A 15,869-nucleotide genomic window follows, 5' to 3' on the forward strand; every position below is an offset into this window, starting at 1 on the left:
ATAGAAAGTTGCATCTGACAATGCTTGGTAACAGATGCACTTATTTCTGCCAAATACCAAATAGAAGTGTTATGTACAGTCAACTTAAAATCACTAGCATAAAATGTTTTATGAAATCTGATCATCATGTGCCTTGCCCCTAAGATTTTCTATTTCTGACAGATAAACTAGATTTCATTCATCCTTGCTCTTCTTGGAACTTATCTGCTGTGCAGGATATGTCTAAACATTCCATGTTGTAAACATTCTTTGGAAAGAGAGCAATCAAACAAACCCAATAGTTTCATCAAACGTTGAGCAAAATCTATTACTGATACAAAGATTAAGACCAACCTTACAGAGACAAAATTCAACTACAGTAACGTCCTTGAGACATCTTAAAATGGCTGCCATTATCATATCTTTGTGATATCACTCTTGTCAGATTTTTGTCTTCCTCATGTAATTTAAGTCTGTTACCAATTTATCACATTAAATTTTGAAAAACAAAGAGCTGCAGGAGAGACTGATGAGTACATAAGTGTGCAAGCACTGCATGTAAGTGACTAACATTGTGGAATCATGAAAAGCCACGAGAAATATAATAGAAGAGATTGGTTGTGATGTAGCTCTTGTGCAAACCGAAGCTAGTAGCCTTACCATGCTCTATTTTTTGAATTGAGGTCAGCAAAGCTCATCCTGTCGTCCAGAAGCTGTGGACTGTCCACCAGTTTCTCTACACAAGCCGCCTGGTTTGAAAGAAACCAAGTTTAAAGGGACATAGTTATATACTCAGCTGCCTATGATCAGATGAATTTCTTTTCATTAACTCTCATACCTGGCCACTGAAGATACAAAGGCTAAAAACCTAAGCACATTTAGTCCCTTCAAAAAGCACTTGAGATATGGCCGTATGGGCTTGACTGCATACTCAGAATTCATATTTGTAGTATCTGACTGAAATCCAATCACTTTATAGTTGAATTGCCTATTATGACGCCCAGTGAGTCAGACTTGTAGAGAGCCATGCAACAGATCCAGTTCCGAGCCTGGAGATTCCAAAGTGATGTATCCACGGGGTGGTCAATTTATGCAAAATTTATCATACTTCTGTTTCCAGTGATCATTGAGTTTACACTTTAAGGATTTAACTATCGTTGCCTTGACAGTATCAGCACAAAGGCTTTTCCAAGAATTCACTGCTCTCTGGCTGAAAGAGTTCTTACAAGTGCGACACCTTCCTCTATACAACTTAAAATCTTATTTTGTCACTAAGTATGTGCACACAAACATGTCTGTAATGTCTGCATACTGACTCCCTTAGGAGCAGCTGGGACCACTCTTGAGTGAGGATTTGTGAGCTAGGCCGTATGCATCAACCCTTCTTGTCCCATCTCCCAAAAATAATTCACATTTGTGTTACATATGTGGTAATGTGCCATTCATTCATTTATTCTGATAAATACTACTGCGCATGTGTGTATGGTACTAGTAGTTTTCTGTGCAGGTTCTACATACATTCAAATCAATCACTTTTTACATGTATACTGTAGTCAAATGTGCGTACTTGTGCAAAGTGTAATTGTCTATAGTGACGCATGCTGCACGCACGTAGGTATTCATGTTGTGTGCACAGCAAAGTAGGAGTAGAACATCTATTTTAGTACATGGAAATGTCAAGGCAAAGCCGGTCTTTTTTGTGACCTGGATGAAAACCTACAAGTAAGCAATTGCTCAGCATAAATTTGAAGACCCATGAATATGCCGTTTCGCTACTCAGTGCAAAAATTTGATTGCACAATAATAAGGAAGTTTAAAGTGGTTGCAGCTGAGCTGGGGGAAGAGAGGGAATTGGACAGATAAATCACATGACTAGTGTTCATTTTGTTTCTGTAGTCCACCAACCTGCACTGTGATGACTGGCCGATCATCAAACCCAAGGATGACCTCAGTGGACGTCGCCTTCAGTACTCTACTGCCCTCTTTGACCAGATACAGCTCTTTAGCCTGTATGTAGTTTCTGGATAAAGCGGTGAGAAAAATTCACATCATATCGCTTGCAAAGTTCAATGAACAAGAGTTACTGAGATTCCTTGATATTGCATCACATTACAGGATGCTGCTTCCACAAGCCCAGTGTGAAAATTTATAACATAGTTCTCCAAAATCAAAATACACAAGATTTTCATGTCACACAATAATACTCCACTAATACCCACCTTATGAGTCATAGAAAAGACTGTGTCTATAATTCAAACACAACGAAACATCTAGAAACACACCTACAAACACCTTATGAATAATAGTGTTGGGGATAAGACTGAGTGAGCTAGAGTGCTGATGGGCACAGAAAACCCCATAACATTAGGCACAATGTCCAAAGTCCCTGGCACAGAGAGGTTAAAATCCAATCAGAACATACACGTGGAGTGGTGTTCCTCTACAAAGATGCCATCTCACTTGTGTTTGGAGGACAACTCGTAGTGGAACTCCATCAGTCGCACCTTGACCACCGCGTTGATGCCATCAGAATGGGCTGGTGATGATGATGATGATGAGGAGGAGGAGGATGTCGATGATGATGGCGACGAGGAGGACGCTGATGATGACGAAACCGAGTCGCTCAATGCCAAACCAGCATCACCTGCTGGAGACAAGGTTGCTATGGCAACCACAATTTTAAACAAAGCTATCATTTTATCACTAAAGCATACAAAATGATATTAGCGTCAATTACCAACAATGACACCTTTGCATGAACTTTGATGTTTTAAAGTATGACATAACAATTTTTTAGCATTTATGCAAATTTCCAAACACTCCAAAACAACTTTGGCAAACTGGACGAGTACGACACATGAAGCACTGAAGCAACATTCACAATTTTGAACTGAAATTATCACACTTTATTTCAAGTTTTAAAAATGTCACTTGAACTGCTTCTGCCACAAGTCAAGTCTGAATATTTTCACATAATTTGATAGTACATTGAAGTGATAAAAAGATGTAAATTAAGGTTCCTAAACTCAACACATGTCTCCACTCCAGAATCTTCCAGCAAGATAATTCAACTATCTACTTCAGAAGTTCTTATGTTCTCATACTACAATGTTCAAATTTTTTTCATAAGTTCTTATATGTTCTTATACTACAATGTTCAATATTTTTTTCATGCACAATCTGCAATGATATGAATACTGTACAGTGCAGTCCCGTTGTAATAAACACAAAATTCTTGTTACAATGAAGTAAATATTCAGGTCCCAAAACTATCATCTATATTCTTTTATGTACTTTTCTGGTTGGCTATAACAAAATTTTGGTTTAATAAAAATGAACTGCTGGTCCAAAGGACTTTGTTATAACAGGAGTTGCCTGTATTTGAATGTTGTTTTCATTTCTGTCATTCAAGAACAGTCGAAAGAAGCAGAGGTGAAGGAGTATATGCTATATGAATGCAATGACAGTGGATAGAGTCATATTCCTGTGATAACAGTGGCGGATCCAGGAATTCCGTAAAGGGGAAGCGCCTTTACAAAATTACAGGGAGCACAAGCGCCCCCCAATTTTTTTCTTTTTATTTCTTTTGTTTTAGCAAAAAATAAAGAGGGGGTGTGCGCCCGGTGCGCCCCCCTCTGGATCCGCCACTGGATAATGTGGTTTACCTTTCAATTCAGTGGCAAAGGTCAGCAACTCTTTCACATGGTGGAAGATGGTCATGTGACTTGATGTATCCCATGATGCCCGTACACCTTCTGGAAGCTGAACCATCACTTTCTGCAAAATGTTGACATAAAAAAGTACCAATAACTATCTATGACATTTACACCGTAACTAAGCCATTCAACATGCTGATGGCATTTCTTACAGAAGTCAAGCTATTTTGATCTCCATGATGTAGCATTTTTCCCCATTGCAATATCAAAGTGTAAAATAAAATTTGCTCCCTCTCAAAATGACATTATATCTTATGAACCTTCCTGATCAATTCTATTTAGACTGAATGCCACTTTCTTTGACACAGAAAAAAGGAGAAATAATGTGGATGAATTAAGTGCCTTTTTTGACACACAATAAACAACACATACTGGTACATAGTTTCCTGATTGTGTAAAAATGAAATCAGAAACTTTGATTGTCAGCACAGCTAATGACAATTTAAGGATTGTGAAAGACTAATGCAATTCCCACAACTTGTAGTAAGTAATGTAATTTTCACAACTTGTAGTAAGTGGCACATTTTGGACACTACCAAATTCAACTACCTTGAATTTCAACAGTTGATTTAAACATAGCCGTTCAAACATGATGAACTGTTCCTGATGGCATTTAATTTTTTGTCCCATGATGTGAATAACGATTGCTTTAAGTATGAACCACCAGCTTCAGGGCTGTTTTAAACTTGCTGATTGCCAAGATTACACAACAGTTTATTGCCACTTGGTCTACTATCAGACGGTCTACTTCCCAGTTTGTCTAACACCACAATGGCTAAACTCATTTGGTCTACCATCGATTTCGTCTAATGCTTATTTGGGCAAATCCTCACTTGGTCTTATGCCCAGTTAGGCTAATTATAATTTCTTCTAATGACCAGATGGTCTGATTGTCACTCTGTTAATGTGGATTTCCCCACACCGTCTAATATCATTTGGTCCATTGTCAGTTCGTCTAAATTCCATTTAGTCTATTTATCATTTGGTCTATGGACATTTCAGCTAATATCACTTCGTCCACTGCCCCCCAGTCGATAGTAAATTGGAAGACTCAGGGCCTTAACAACATAACTTACACCCACCTTTTCAGCCTCAGTGTAGTTTGTTGAGATCTCCTTCACTTGTAGCAGGCCTTGGGGAAGTTTGGCATACTTGGGGCAGTTCAGAACCTGGCAAAATATCCAACGTAAATCATGACAAATACATCACAGATAAAAACAAGGACATTAGTGTGAATGCTACATAATATATGCATTGATTTGACATTTAAAACAGAGAGGCAAACATCTTACAACATGAAGATCACTTATCAACATAAGAAAGTGAATGTTTATATTGACTTTACACAAAGGGCATTCATAAACAGAAAGACATAAGAAACAAGTAATATGATTTGGTAAAATCTCATTTGTCTCCTGTGAAGCTTTGGTCACTTCTCTGTTGCCTCACCTTGGATTCCCTGTTCATGATAAGGAACTTGAGACCTTCTACCATGGAGGTGGACTGAGTGGTGCCTGAGCTCATCTCAATCATGTCAACATGAAGGAGAAGACTCTCTGAGAGGGAAAGATGTGATTTCAGTCTTTATATTCTTCACAAAGCTAAACTGCACTAAAGGCTAACTAACACATAGTCAATAACCAGTAAAAATAAATGTATGGATAAAGTACTGTTGTTTATTGATCCAGTAATGATGACCAGGTCTCATTCCAGTATTCATTGAAGTGGATTTTTCAGAGATAGCATAACATGTTTTTACAGGATTGCAACAAAATAATCAAAAATTTGTCTGACTTGAATACAGCATAACACATGGTGCAGTAGAGGAAGATATGCCATTTCCATTATCAGTATCAGGTATAGGCAACTGTCAATTGAGACCTAATATTGATCATTGACTGCTAGTTTTACATTATAGGGCCATCATGGTTACAACTTTGTGAGGGCAGGTTGCAAAGCAAATCACCAGCTATTTACAGATATCACTCAACATAATGTAATGTAAAGATGAGAAGATCTAAACTCACAATGTAAGCTCATACATGCATGAAACACTTTATTGTCACTAATGTATTTCCAAAGTTCTTGAAATTCCTAGACTATCTATTGCAAACCTTTCATGGAGCTGCAAAAAAAAGTGTTGAAGTCGTCCAGTCGGAGGGCAAAGCCGTGCTTCCTGCGGGCGCGGCCCATGGTGGGGTCCACCCGTACCTTCCGTCTGGCGGCGGCGGGGTGCCGCGGTGGCCCCCTGAGGTCTAGGACAGTCTTGAGGACATGTTGTATGATGAGGTGGAGGGAAGGAGAGCTCTCCAGGTGAAGGGAATGAAGGGAGCACTCAACATCCACAAGCAGGGGGGACAGATCCATCTGATGTATAGTGAACAATATCCATCCCCCCAAAAAAATTATTTGCATGTACATAGACAGACAGACAGATTTATACTATACATATACACACCATGTGACCCGCTACAACAAAAGGATCCGAAAGTTGAGGGAGGTCAATTTTCTGGAAATGACATGATACTATTCCCTCACTCTTCCGCTTTACTTTCATATATAACACAAATAAAAAAAATACTCGGTTTCAGAGATATTGATTATTTTATGAGACCATGTCGAGTGGGCTAGGAAATCCACGTTTTGAGAAAACTGCCTTCAAAGTTTTCTTTCCAACACAATCATGACCACGGGGAGGTAAGACAGTTTTCACCTCTTGACAATAGAAGGTCTACTCATAGAAACCTCTGTGATGTTCATTAAAGCTTAGAGCCAGTGGTCTACGCACGACCAATCAGTAACCAGGATGCCACACACTGATCAATAAGATTACTCCCTCGTTGCTAAGGGCAGAGTCTATCTGCGGTGCAAAATCCAAATCTTTGGACATGTTTATGTTCCGTGGAAAGTCGGAAAATCATGACCCAGAAAAACATTAATTTCTTGTCTGTCCTTTCCTCCTTTTGCTTAGAAATTTCAGCAACTGATAGATGAACCATACGACTACAACATTATGCCAAAAACAGAAATTCCAACAGTTTTAACTGATCTTGATGATCTGACTTCACACTCGATTTTCTCAGCTCAGCCGTCAGCGACTTTTGGATCCTTTTGTTGTGGCGGGTCACATAAACAGATATCATCAGATAGATACATACATGTATAGATAGCTAGATTGATAGATAAAGAGACAGAGAGAAAAAGAGAAGAGAGAGATTGATAGATAGACTGACAGATTTCACTCTATTCATTTATTTCATCATGGATAAATATGCCTTTCAGAGTAAAAGCTGGTTTTCAAAGGGCTGGTGACACAGTGAATCTTGGTCAACAAGGAAAGTAAACATTCAATGTGATGCAGCAGTGCATAAAGAGGAGGGCATAGATGGATAGATATATACATCTGTAGATTGATAGCTAGATAGATAACAGAAGCAAGATGGTCCAATATATAGAAAGTCAGGTATTGAAGATGGATAGCCTAATTGACAAAAGGGCTTGAAAATAGCATCACAGTGCTCATACAAATCCAACAACATCCATTTCAGAAGTTTTCCTTGACTCTTTTTGCATAAAGGTGCTATATGTTACTGAAGTTAGTTTGTACCCTTCACCTTGCACTCTAAATGTTGCATGTTCTTGGCACAGCTTTGCATCACGTTATTCAAAATCAGACACCATACACAGTCGATATGACATTTTTCCCCTTACTGAAATTAGATCTTTTCAACTTGACATGAATAATGCCTAACACATGAGGACATTCACTATGTTTCATTCCAAGCTTTGGTTAAATGAGACCCATACTTGTGACAACATCATGCCATAAAGTTAGAGACTAAGTGTGTGAAGAAGTGTCAATACCTTTGCATCCAAGGCTTCTATTGCACAAACAGTTCCCCACACATGTCTGGTGGGTAGCATGGCTCCAGAGGGGGTGCGCACTGAGTCACCTACCAGCAGGTACAGCTGCTCACTGTGCATACTCCCTCTGAAATTTACATAGAACATCAAAATAGAATACTGTTTCATGGATGATAACTCTTTAGCATTGTGCTGCTGTCAATGGAAAGCAAGTGTAAACATCAATTGCCTAGTAATGCTGAAGACTTTTATGTTTCCGTCTGTCATGAAAATACTGATTGCAATTGGAAATAAGTTGAATCCTATTTTAATAGATTCATACAAAGTGTGTAGGAAATACATATCAACACAACAATACTTCAAAACAAATTATCTCACAAAAGCACTACTAAAACAAGGAATGTTTGCATGCATTCTAATTTCCAAAATTTTGAAAGAGCCAAAATTCACAAAATTAAAATGCACACAAAAGTTCTTGTCTCCACTTTATAATGCATTGAATGTTAGAGGCAACTCGCGGAAATTTCATGCTGCGAAAAAGGCTGTTGGCTCCAATTTGCGAAATTTCATGCCGTGAAAATATTGTGTTTTACAGTATGTCTCTGCAAATGCAATAAATACTGCAAGAATGTTGGTATGTAAACCAGCAATGTGCTGTGATTTTGTACCGTGTCTGCAATACGGCAAGTGTAAAAATAATTTCATAATTAACCCGTTGACGACGGTTTGATTTTGCTACAACACATATTTCTCATAGACGCTTGCTCGAGTATACTCAGGACTCGTCCTCAAAGGGTTAATAAAAGGGATTATATTTGCATTACCTGAATTTCTACACAGCATAGTGATTGAAAGTGCAGTAGAGACATCTCACCTGATGTAGGCAAACGGCTTCTGGACAGACTTCCCTGCATCGGAGGTCACACTCCAGCTGCCGTGTAGGGTGGCGAGTCTCACGGCACACTGGGGCACGTCCTGGCACATGACCTGACACGAGAGGTCAGACAGGTTGAGGTCAAGGTCAACCGGGAGACAGAAGTGTTGCCACGACTCCCACTCTGATCTGGAATCAAAAATTAAATCAACAGTTGAGATTAGCAACAGGTTATGTGTTTCCTCGTCTGATTATATTAGATATAGGTAAGACAGGGAATTTTTTTAAAATAATGACTGATGGAGGGAGAAGTGTCTACAACTGAACAGCATACAGCATACTTTTATAGTGAGTCTCAATTTTTCATGGATCAAAACTACCTGACAATTCTCGCTATCGCCAATGACGTAAAAAGTACCCGGATGTTGATTCAAGCGTCATTTACGGTGCATTATGGGATAGTCCAGTAGCAAAGTCACTTCCGTTCGTACGCGCGATAAGTGACTAATGCTATTTACACACACAACCGACCGTATTCTACATGTACTTCCTGTTTTCTCAACTTGAATTACAGCTTTAATATGACTTGAAATTTCTCCATTCTTAAGAAATTGCTGTTAATACGACTATTGGTTGTTGCTGCGAAGCTGCCATGTGTTGTTCGCACGACAATAAATGAAAAAAATCTGTAGAAATAGGACCCTTACTGGCATGCGAGACGTGACGTGGCCGCGTGGGTGAAGTTTGCGGATGACTCCACAGCGCAGTACGTGCACGCGCGACTTACTAGCAGTGGTAGTATTTAGGCCTAGTGCCTACGTACATTGTACGTACTTACTTGGAAGAAGTTGCTTCGGAGACAGGATAAGTTCGAGATCACTGTTCGTTCCCGATTGTGTTCGCGACATTTCGACAGAGAACAAATAAAAAAAAGATGGGCATTCCATGACGATATCCAGGTGGGTGAATATTTTCCAGCATAATTTATTTTCAGCGTATGCAGAGATGACTGATCTGTGATGTGCACATCGATCGCATGATCAAGCAGTACGCTGTACCGGTATGTGTTAGCTTATGCGCTGCGTGCAGTGGTGCATGCTAATGCAAGGCCGGCCGCCGGCGGGGACTACAGTGTACGAGTATGACAGGCCTGGCCACTCGGGCGGTACAGCCGCCTACTGTACTAGTATCCGTGGTCGGCGCAGCGCTATAGGTAAGGTACACGTACGCGCACGCTAGCGTTGTGCAAATTATGCCCCGCGCCGGAAGTGCCCTTGCTACCAAGTACACTAAATCTTGACGAAAAAGCCACATCCGGGTACTTTTTACGTCATTGGCGATAGCGAGTATTTGTGAGTGGTTAAATTCCTAATCTGGAGTACAGGAATAGAATACAAGAATGCATGCATGCATCTTAGGAATGCATGCATGCATCTTGCATTCTTGTCAGAATCAGAGTCTACATTTTTGCGAATTGTTAAATTCAAGAATAGCACCCTATTGCAAAATTCTTGAAAATAAGCCCCCACAAAATATACGTCATATACAGTATATTCAGATAATGTTGTAGAATCATGATTATCAGCCCAGTGAGAACACACCCATGCACAAAGATTTCTTTTCTCAAGAAGCCAATTCTAGGGCTTCTCAAGTTGCTTCCTGAGAAACTCTCTTTAGGTATATATGTGTAAATGCAAAGTTAAGAACTTTGGTGTGACTCAATACAGGCTTGTCATTCACAGTGCTGAAATTTGAATTCAAATTGAAACTCACCATCTAATTCAAACATGTGCTGATCGGCTCTTCTTTCATACTACACTCTGTCATTATCGAGCTAAATGAACTTTCACAGACATTTATTGAGTCTTAAATGCCATGGAATTGAATGACACTCGGATTGAATGAACTGATCTATTCTCCCATATTTGACGGCTACAATTGAATGCCATGTTCATTTCATGGATGCACTTGGTATCAGCAAACTCAGCTGGGAGAGCTCTACCTTGTTCCTGTGAAAGATGGTGGTGACAAGCATGGAGGTGGAGATGGCTTTCGAGGAGGAGGCGGTGAAGATGACCTCGATGATGGAGGCGATGATGACCTGGACGATGATGTCGATGCCGTCGATCCTGTGGACGAGGCTGAGGTGGAGCGGGGCTTGCGCTGGGCCACGGTCTCCATCACCCAGGCAGCCCAGAATATGATCTCCTCTTCATTGTACAGGGAGTGGCCTCGCTGCAGTTCTATGCCGATCTGAACGCACCTCTCATTGATCTACATGCAACCAAAGCAAGAAATGAAAAAGGGAGGTGAAAATACAGGAGTACGAACCATCTAGCCTCCAAGTATCCATATAATGGCCTTACAAAATGTAATGGTTAGAATCCATTCAGGCATATTTTGACAGGAATGTCAAATGAATGATACTTTACAAAAATGAAACACAGTCCATTCATGAATTTCCTTCAGTGTGAACACTTACATCTCGACCATCTACCCACTGTATCCACTTATCTTATCTTCATGAAAAAAGAGTTCGCCTCCTCCAGCACATCTATATCATATGACACATATTTAAAAACATGTTTCCAAAGGCAGAGTGATCTCAATACCAGAATGGCAGGATATTCTTACCACAAGGTACGTCTTGAGACTCGTCATCCTGAGCAATTTTGTTGAAGCTGCATTCACAATTTCAACACCTGCAAAGAATGTTTTAATAGATACACTTAGCATTTCAGATATTCTGCTTATCAAAACTTCTATTGGTCAAATTTTTACATATACAATCATTGTTAAATGCCTAAAAATTACACAAGCTCAGAAAGAGAGACTAACCTATGTATGTGGACGTATGTCGTACATGCAGTGTATAGGCCTTTTCCACATGGCATAAATCACTGAAAAGAATAGCACATAGCATTCACGGTTTCCATAGTCTACTGTTGTGACTGGTTCTGTGATTATCAATGGACGAAGTACTAATTGAGGAAAAGGAAGGGTTTTAAATGCGAGGCCTTTGGACAACAATACTTAGAACTTTGACCGCTCATTTCAGAAGGTTTCAAATGAGTGGAGCATAAATTGGATAAATTTCCAGAGTCTAAGCAACGTAGTATGCTCAGTGTATGTCGTATGAATGGGGCATGATATTGATAGTTTGGAGCCAGAATTGTGTCAATATTGTCCAAAGTCCTTGCATTTAGAATCCTTCCTCTTCCTCAAGGGATCACACAACCAGTCACAATGACACACCGTTACCTTTTGAAATTTTAAGCTGTAAGAACTAAAGCCTCCTTTAGAAAGCTGAATAGAGTAATTCATAATAAACCATACAAATTTTGTGTACTGGTATATCTTTACAACACAGGTTTCCACACCTGCTACAACAGCCCATACAGTGGACTCCCGTTATAACAAAGTCCTTGGGACTGGCAGATTTCTTTCATTATATCAAAATTTTGTTTTAACCAAACAAATAAACAATAAAAATGCATAGAGTGGATAATGTTGTGGCCTGGATTTTTACTTCGTTGTAACAGGAATTCGCTATAACTGTGTTCGTTATAATGGGAGTGCACTCACTGGCGTAGCCAGGGGGGGGCGATGGGGGTGGTCGCCCCCCCTAAGATTTGGACCGGGGATTTGGGAGGCGGGAAAAAAAAAATGTGTGTATACTGTATGCACATGAAGCGGGTCTCCTTTGCAACCTTTCATCAAATAAGATATATTTTTTTAAAATATTTCACTCAAAGTGTGCACCAGATCGTTGAATTTCAATTCAAAATATGCAAAATCTCTCGTGCTTGGGACCCCCTCCCAAACCCTCCCCCTCTGTACCTCTTTCCCTAGCTAAGTACACTTTTTAGATTTACAAAATATTATGAATAATTCTGAGTGCACAAGACTTATCACTTATATTCCGAAAACTCAAGGTTCCCTCATGTATAAGGGGAATTTCCCTTTTTAATCGACCCTTTCCTCCCTCAGCCCCCCCCCCCCATTCTTTTTTTTTTTGGTGATTTCCCAAATGTTGATTCCATCAAATATGCGTATACGATAGATATCTCAATTTCAACCTTAAAAAGGCAAAAGCTCCATCGGAAGGGAAGGGTGGAGATAACACTCGCCAACGCCTTCTCCCTGCTCGCCCCCCCCCCCCCCCCCCCCGCCATGCATAGAAGTAGACTGTGGCTATACCCAGATCGCTTTATTTCAATTCTAAAAACGCAAAATCACCTTCGTGTGGCAGGGGATATGCCCCTATCTACACCCTCGTGTGCATGCTTTTTCTGCTTGATTGCTGAACAGACAGCGTTCATGATATTCAGTGTAAGAATTAATACAAGAAGACTAGTGTATTTAAATTATACCATTTTATAGGCAAATTGTTCAATAATAATCTACACTAAAATATACTGCAACCATAAACAAGTGGGACTGTTTCAACTCATTAAAACACGCAAAAACATGCATCAAATTGCACCATTTGCAACGTCAAAATGCAAAAAGTTCTCACAGGGGGACACCCCCCTCCCACACCCTCCCCTCCCCCCTCGCTCGCTCCACTTGCTCGGGTTCAGTCGCGTTCATGATATTCAGTGAAAAGAATTAATACAAGAAGTGCATTTAGATTACACCATTTTAAAGGCAAATTGTTCCATAATAATCTACACTAAAATGTACTGCTACCTTAACAAGTGGGACTGTTTCACGTCGATAAAACGCGCAAAAACATGCATCAAAATGCACCATTTGCAATATCAAAATGCAAAAAGTTCTTACCGTCAGATGGGGGACACCCCCCTCCCACACCCTCCCCTCCCCCCTCGCTCGCTCCACTTGCTCGGGTTCAGTCGCGTTCATGATATTCAGTGAAAAGAATTAATACAAGAAGTGCATTTAGATTACACCATTTTAAAGGCAAATTGTTCCATAATAATCTACACTAAAATGTACTGCTACCTTAAACAAGTGGGACTGTTTCACGTCGATAAAACGCGCAAAAACATGCATCAAATTGCACCATTTGCAACATCAAAATGCAAAAAGTTCTTACCATGGGAGGGGGGACACCCCCCCTCCCACACCCTCCCCATCCCCCTCGCTCGCTCCGCTCGCTCGGGTTCAGTCGCGTTCATGATATTTAGTGAAAAGAATTAATACAAGAAGTGTATCTAAATTATACCATTTTATAGGCAAATTGTTCAATAATAATCTACATCAAAATAAACTGCTACCATAAACAAGTGGGAGTGTTTCACGTCGATAAAACGCGCAAAAACATGCATCAAATTGCACCATTTACAACATCAATATGCAAAAAGTTCTTACCGTAGGAGGGGGGACACCCCCCTCCCACACCAGTCCCACTCCCAGTCGTTATAATGGGAGTGCACTCACTGGCGTAGCCAGGGGGGGGCGATGGGGGCGGTCGCCCCCCCTAAGATTTGGACCGGGGATTTGGGAGGCGGAAAAAAAAAATGCGTGTATACTGTATGCACATGAAGCGGGTCTCCTTTGCAACCTTTCATCAAATAAGATATATTTATTTTAAATATTTCACTCAAAGTGTGCACCAGATCGTTGAATTTCAATTCAAAATATGCAAAATCTCTCGTGCTTGGGACCCCCTCCCAAACCCTCCCCCTCTGTACCTCTTTCCCTAGCTAAGTACACTTTTTAGATTTACAAAATATTATGAATAATTCTGAGTGCACAAAACTTATCACTTATATTCCGAAAACTCAAGGTTCCCTCATGTATAAGGGGAATTTCCCCTTTTAATCGACCCTTTCCTCCCTCAGCCCCCCCCCCATTCTTTTTTTTTTTGGTGATTTCCCAAATGTTGATTCCATCAAATATGCGTATACGATAGATATCTCAATTTCAACCTTAAAAAGGCAAAAGCTCCATCGGAAGGGAAGGGTGGAGATAACACTCGCCAGTTCTTAGTTCGATAAAACGCGCAAAAACATGCATCAAATTGCACCATTTACAACATCAAAATGCAAAAAGTTCTTACCGTAGGAGGGGGGACACCCCCCTCCCACACCCTCCCCCCCTAAGATGAAATCCTGGCTACGCCGTTGAGTGCACTGTAACGCAACTATATTATTCCAAAGTATTGAACAGATGCATCAACCAACTCATAAGTAGTTTTTCAGGAAAGCTATATCAATAAATTTGTATACACTAGCAAACTAGCTTCTTGATATCTACTGTGCATCAATGGATCAAAAGTGAGATGGCTCAGAAGTTCAAAAGGATTTCACATTATAAATAAACCATAATAAAACAGTAGAACAGCCAAGATTGAGAGTGACTATTCTGTCCCGCTCCTCCAGTCAATGACGTCTACCTGAGCATGTTAGATGACAGGTGAGTGGGGGCAGCAAGAGGTCCTCATTCTGTGAGCAGATGATGCCCTCCCGGCTGGCTAGCTGACTGGTCAGCGTGATGCTCTGGGTGTTGAACTGAAGTGACCTGAAAAAAAAAAAAAATATCATGCCACAGCAAACTTTGTTTCAGTATAACATCAGTAATTCTTAGCATCATCATTATCATCACCATCACCATTATCATTACCACCATTATCATCGTCATCACAATCATAGTTTAATCATCACCATCGTTATCATCATTATCAGCATAATCATTGATATCATTGACATTATCCTCATCATTATCATCGTTGTTGACAGGAATATTCATTTAGCAGTTGAACAACTGAAGCATATATACATGTACGTACCCACCAAGAACTGGAACAAAACTTGCACAGAAAAACATGAACACAGTAATTTGTATCATCTTAATTAACACTTTGTTTTTCACTTTCATTCACCAGTTCTTCATCATTGAGACCTCAATGTAAAACTATGCAGAACAAAAAGAATGCTGCTGGTTAAGAAGAATAGATTTCCAGTTCTTAGCTCACAACTGTCAATGATTTATCTCTTTGGGAATAAAACTCCTTTGTACCTCCTTCCTGAGAAATTTAATCACATCAATGTATAACTAAAAGTAAAGTGGATCCTTCTTGCTTTTGCACAAATTGTTTTTCTTTCATCTTCCTCATCACACTTGAGAATGACTGGAATGGAAGAGACATTGTAATCACTCCAACAAGAAACATTCAAAGCAATTTTTTAAAACATTGATTGAAAGCATTACAGATACATACCTTTGGCCTCCTTGTAGGACCATCTGCCAAGAAGCTGCCGTGATGTCCAAACATGCCTCCTGTTGAGAGCAAAGAGAAGAGAAATAGCAAGCCACACTCTACCACTACGGTACTCCCTAGTAATACTGTCTCTGGTGTGGTATAGGGTCAGAAGAGGCAATGTTTTCAGAAAATAGTGTTTAATCGGTACATGCTTAGAATTTTCAGGTAAGGTCCACTCTGGAATTATGTGACACTATCATCACTCGGC

General features: G+C 40.0%; 1 protein-coding gene across 1 annotated transcript in view; it reads right to left on the reverse strand.

The window, feature by feature from the left end:
* LOC139717889 (bridge-like lipid transfer protein family member 2) overlaps nucleotides 1–15,869 on the reverse strand; it is a 61,461-nt gene that overhangs the window by 32,529 nt on the left and 13,063 nt on the right. Inside the window, exons 12-24 of the mRNA XM_071629377.1 lie at nucleotides 15,620–15,678; nucleotides 14,795–14,919; nucleotides 11,068–11,135; nucleotides 10,436–10,707; nucleotides 8,434–8,622; nucleotides 7,560–7,686; nucleotides 5,810–6,062; nucleotides 5,145–5,251; nucleotides 4,778–4,864; nucleotides 3,645–3,756; nucleotides 2,440–2,641; nucleotides 1,885–1,999; nucleotides 640–728 (exon numbers count right to left, since the gene is read on the reverse strand). Coding sequence (XP_071485478.1) covers nucleotides 640–728; nucleotides 1,885–1,999; nucleotides 2,440–2,641; nucleotides 3,645–3,756; nucleotides 4,778–4,864; nucleotides 5,145–5,251; nucleotides 5,810–6,062; nucleotides 7,560–7,686; nucleotides 8,434–8,622; nucleotides 10,436–10,707; nucleotides 11,068–11,135; nucleotides 14,795–14,919; nucleotides 15,620–15,678 — 1,805 coding nt within the window. The remainder of the gene's footprint in view (nucleotides 1–639; nucleotides 729–1,884; nucleotides 2,000–2,439; nucleotides 2,642–3,644; nucleotides 3,757–4,777; nucleotides 4,865–5,144; nucleotides 5,252–5,809; nucleotides 6,063–7,559; nucleotides 7,687–8,433; nucleotides 8,623–10,435; nucleotides 10,708–11,067; nucleotides 11,136–14,794; nucleotides 14,920–15,619; nucleotides 15,679–15,869) is intronic.

This window comes from Diadema antillarum, unplaced genomic scaffold (genome assembly GCF_040938485.1).
Source record: "Diadema antillarum isolate AM-2024a unplaced genomic scaffold, OU_Dant_1.0 scf00000084, whole genome shotgun sequence".
Taxonomy (NCBI): Eukaryota; Metazoa; Echinodermata; class Echinoidea; order Diadematoida; family Diadematidae; genus Diadema; species Diadema antillarum.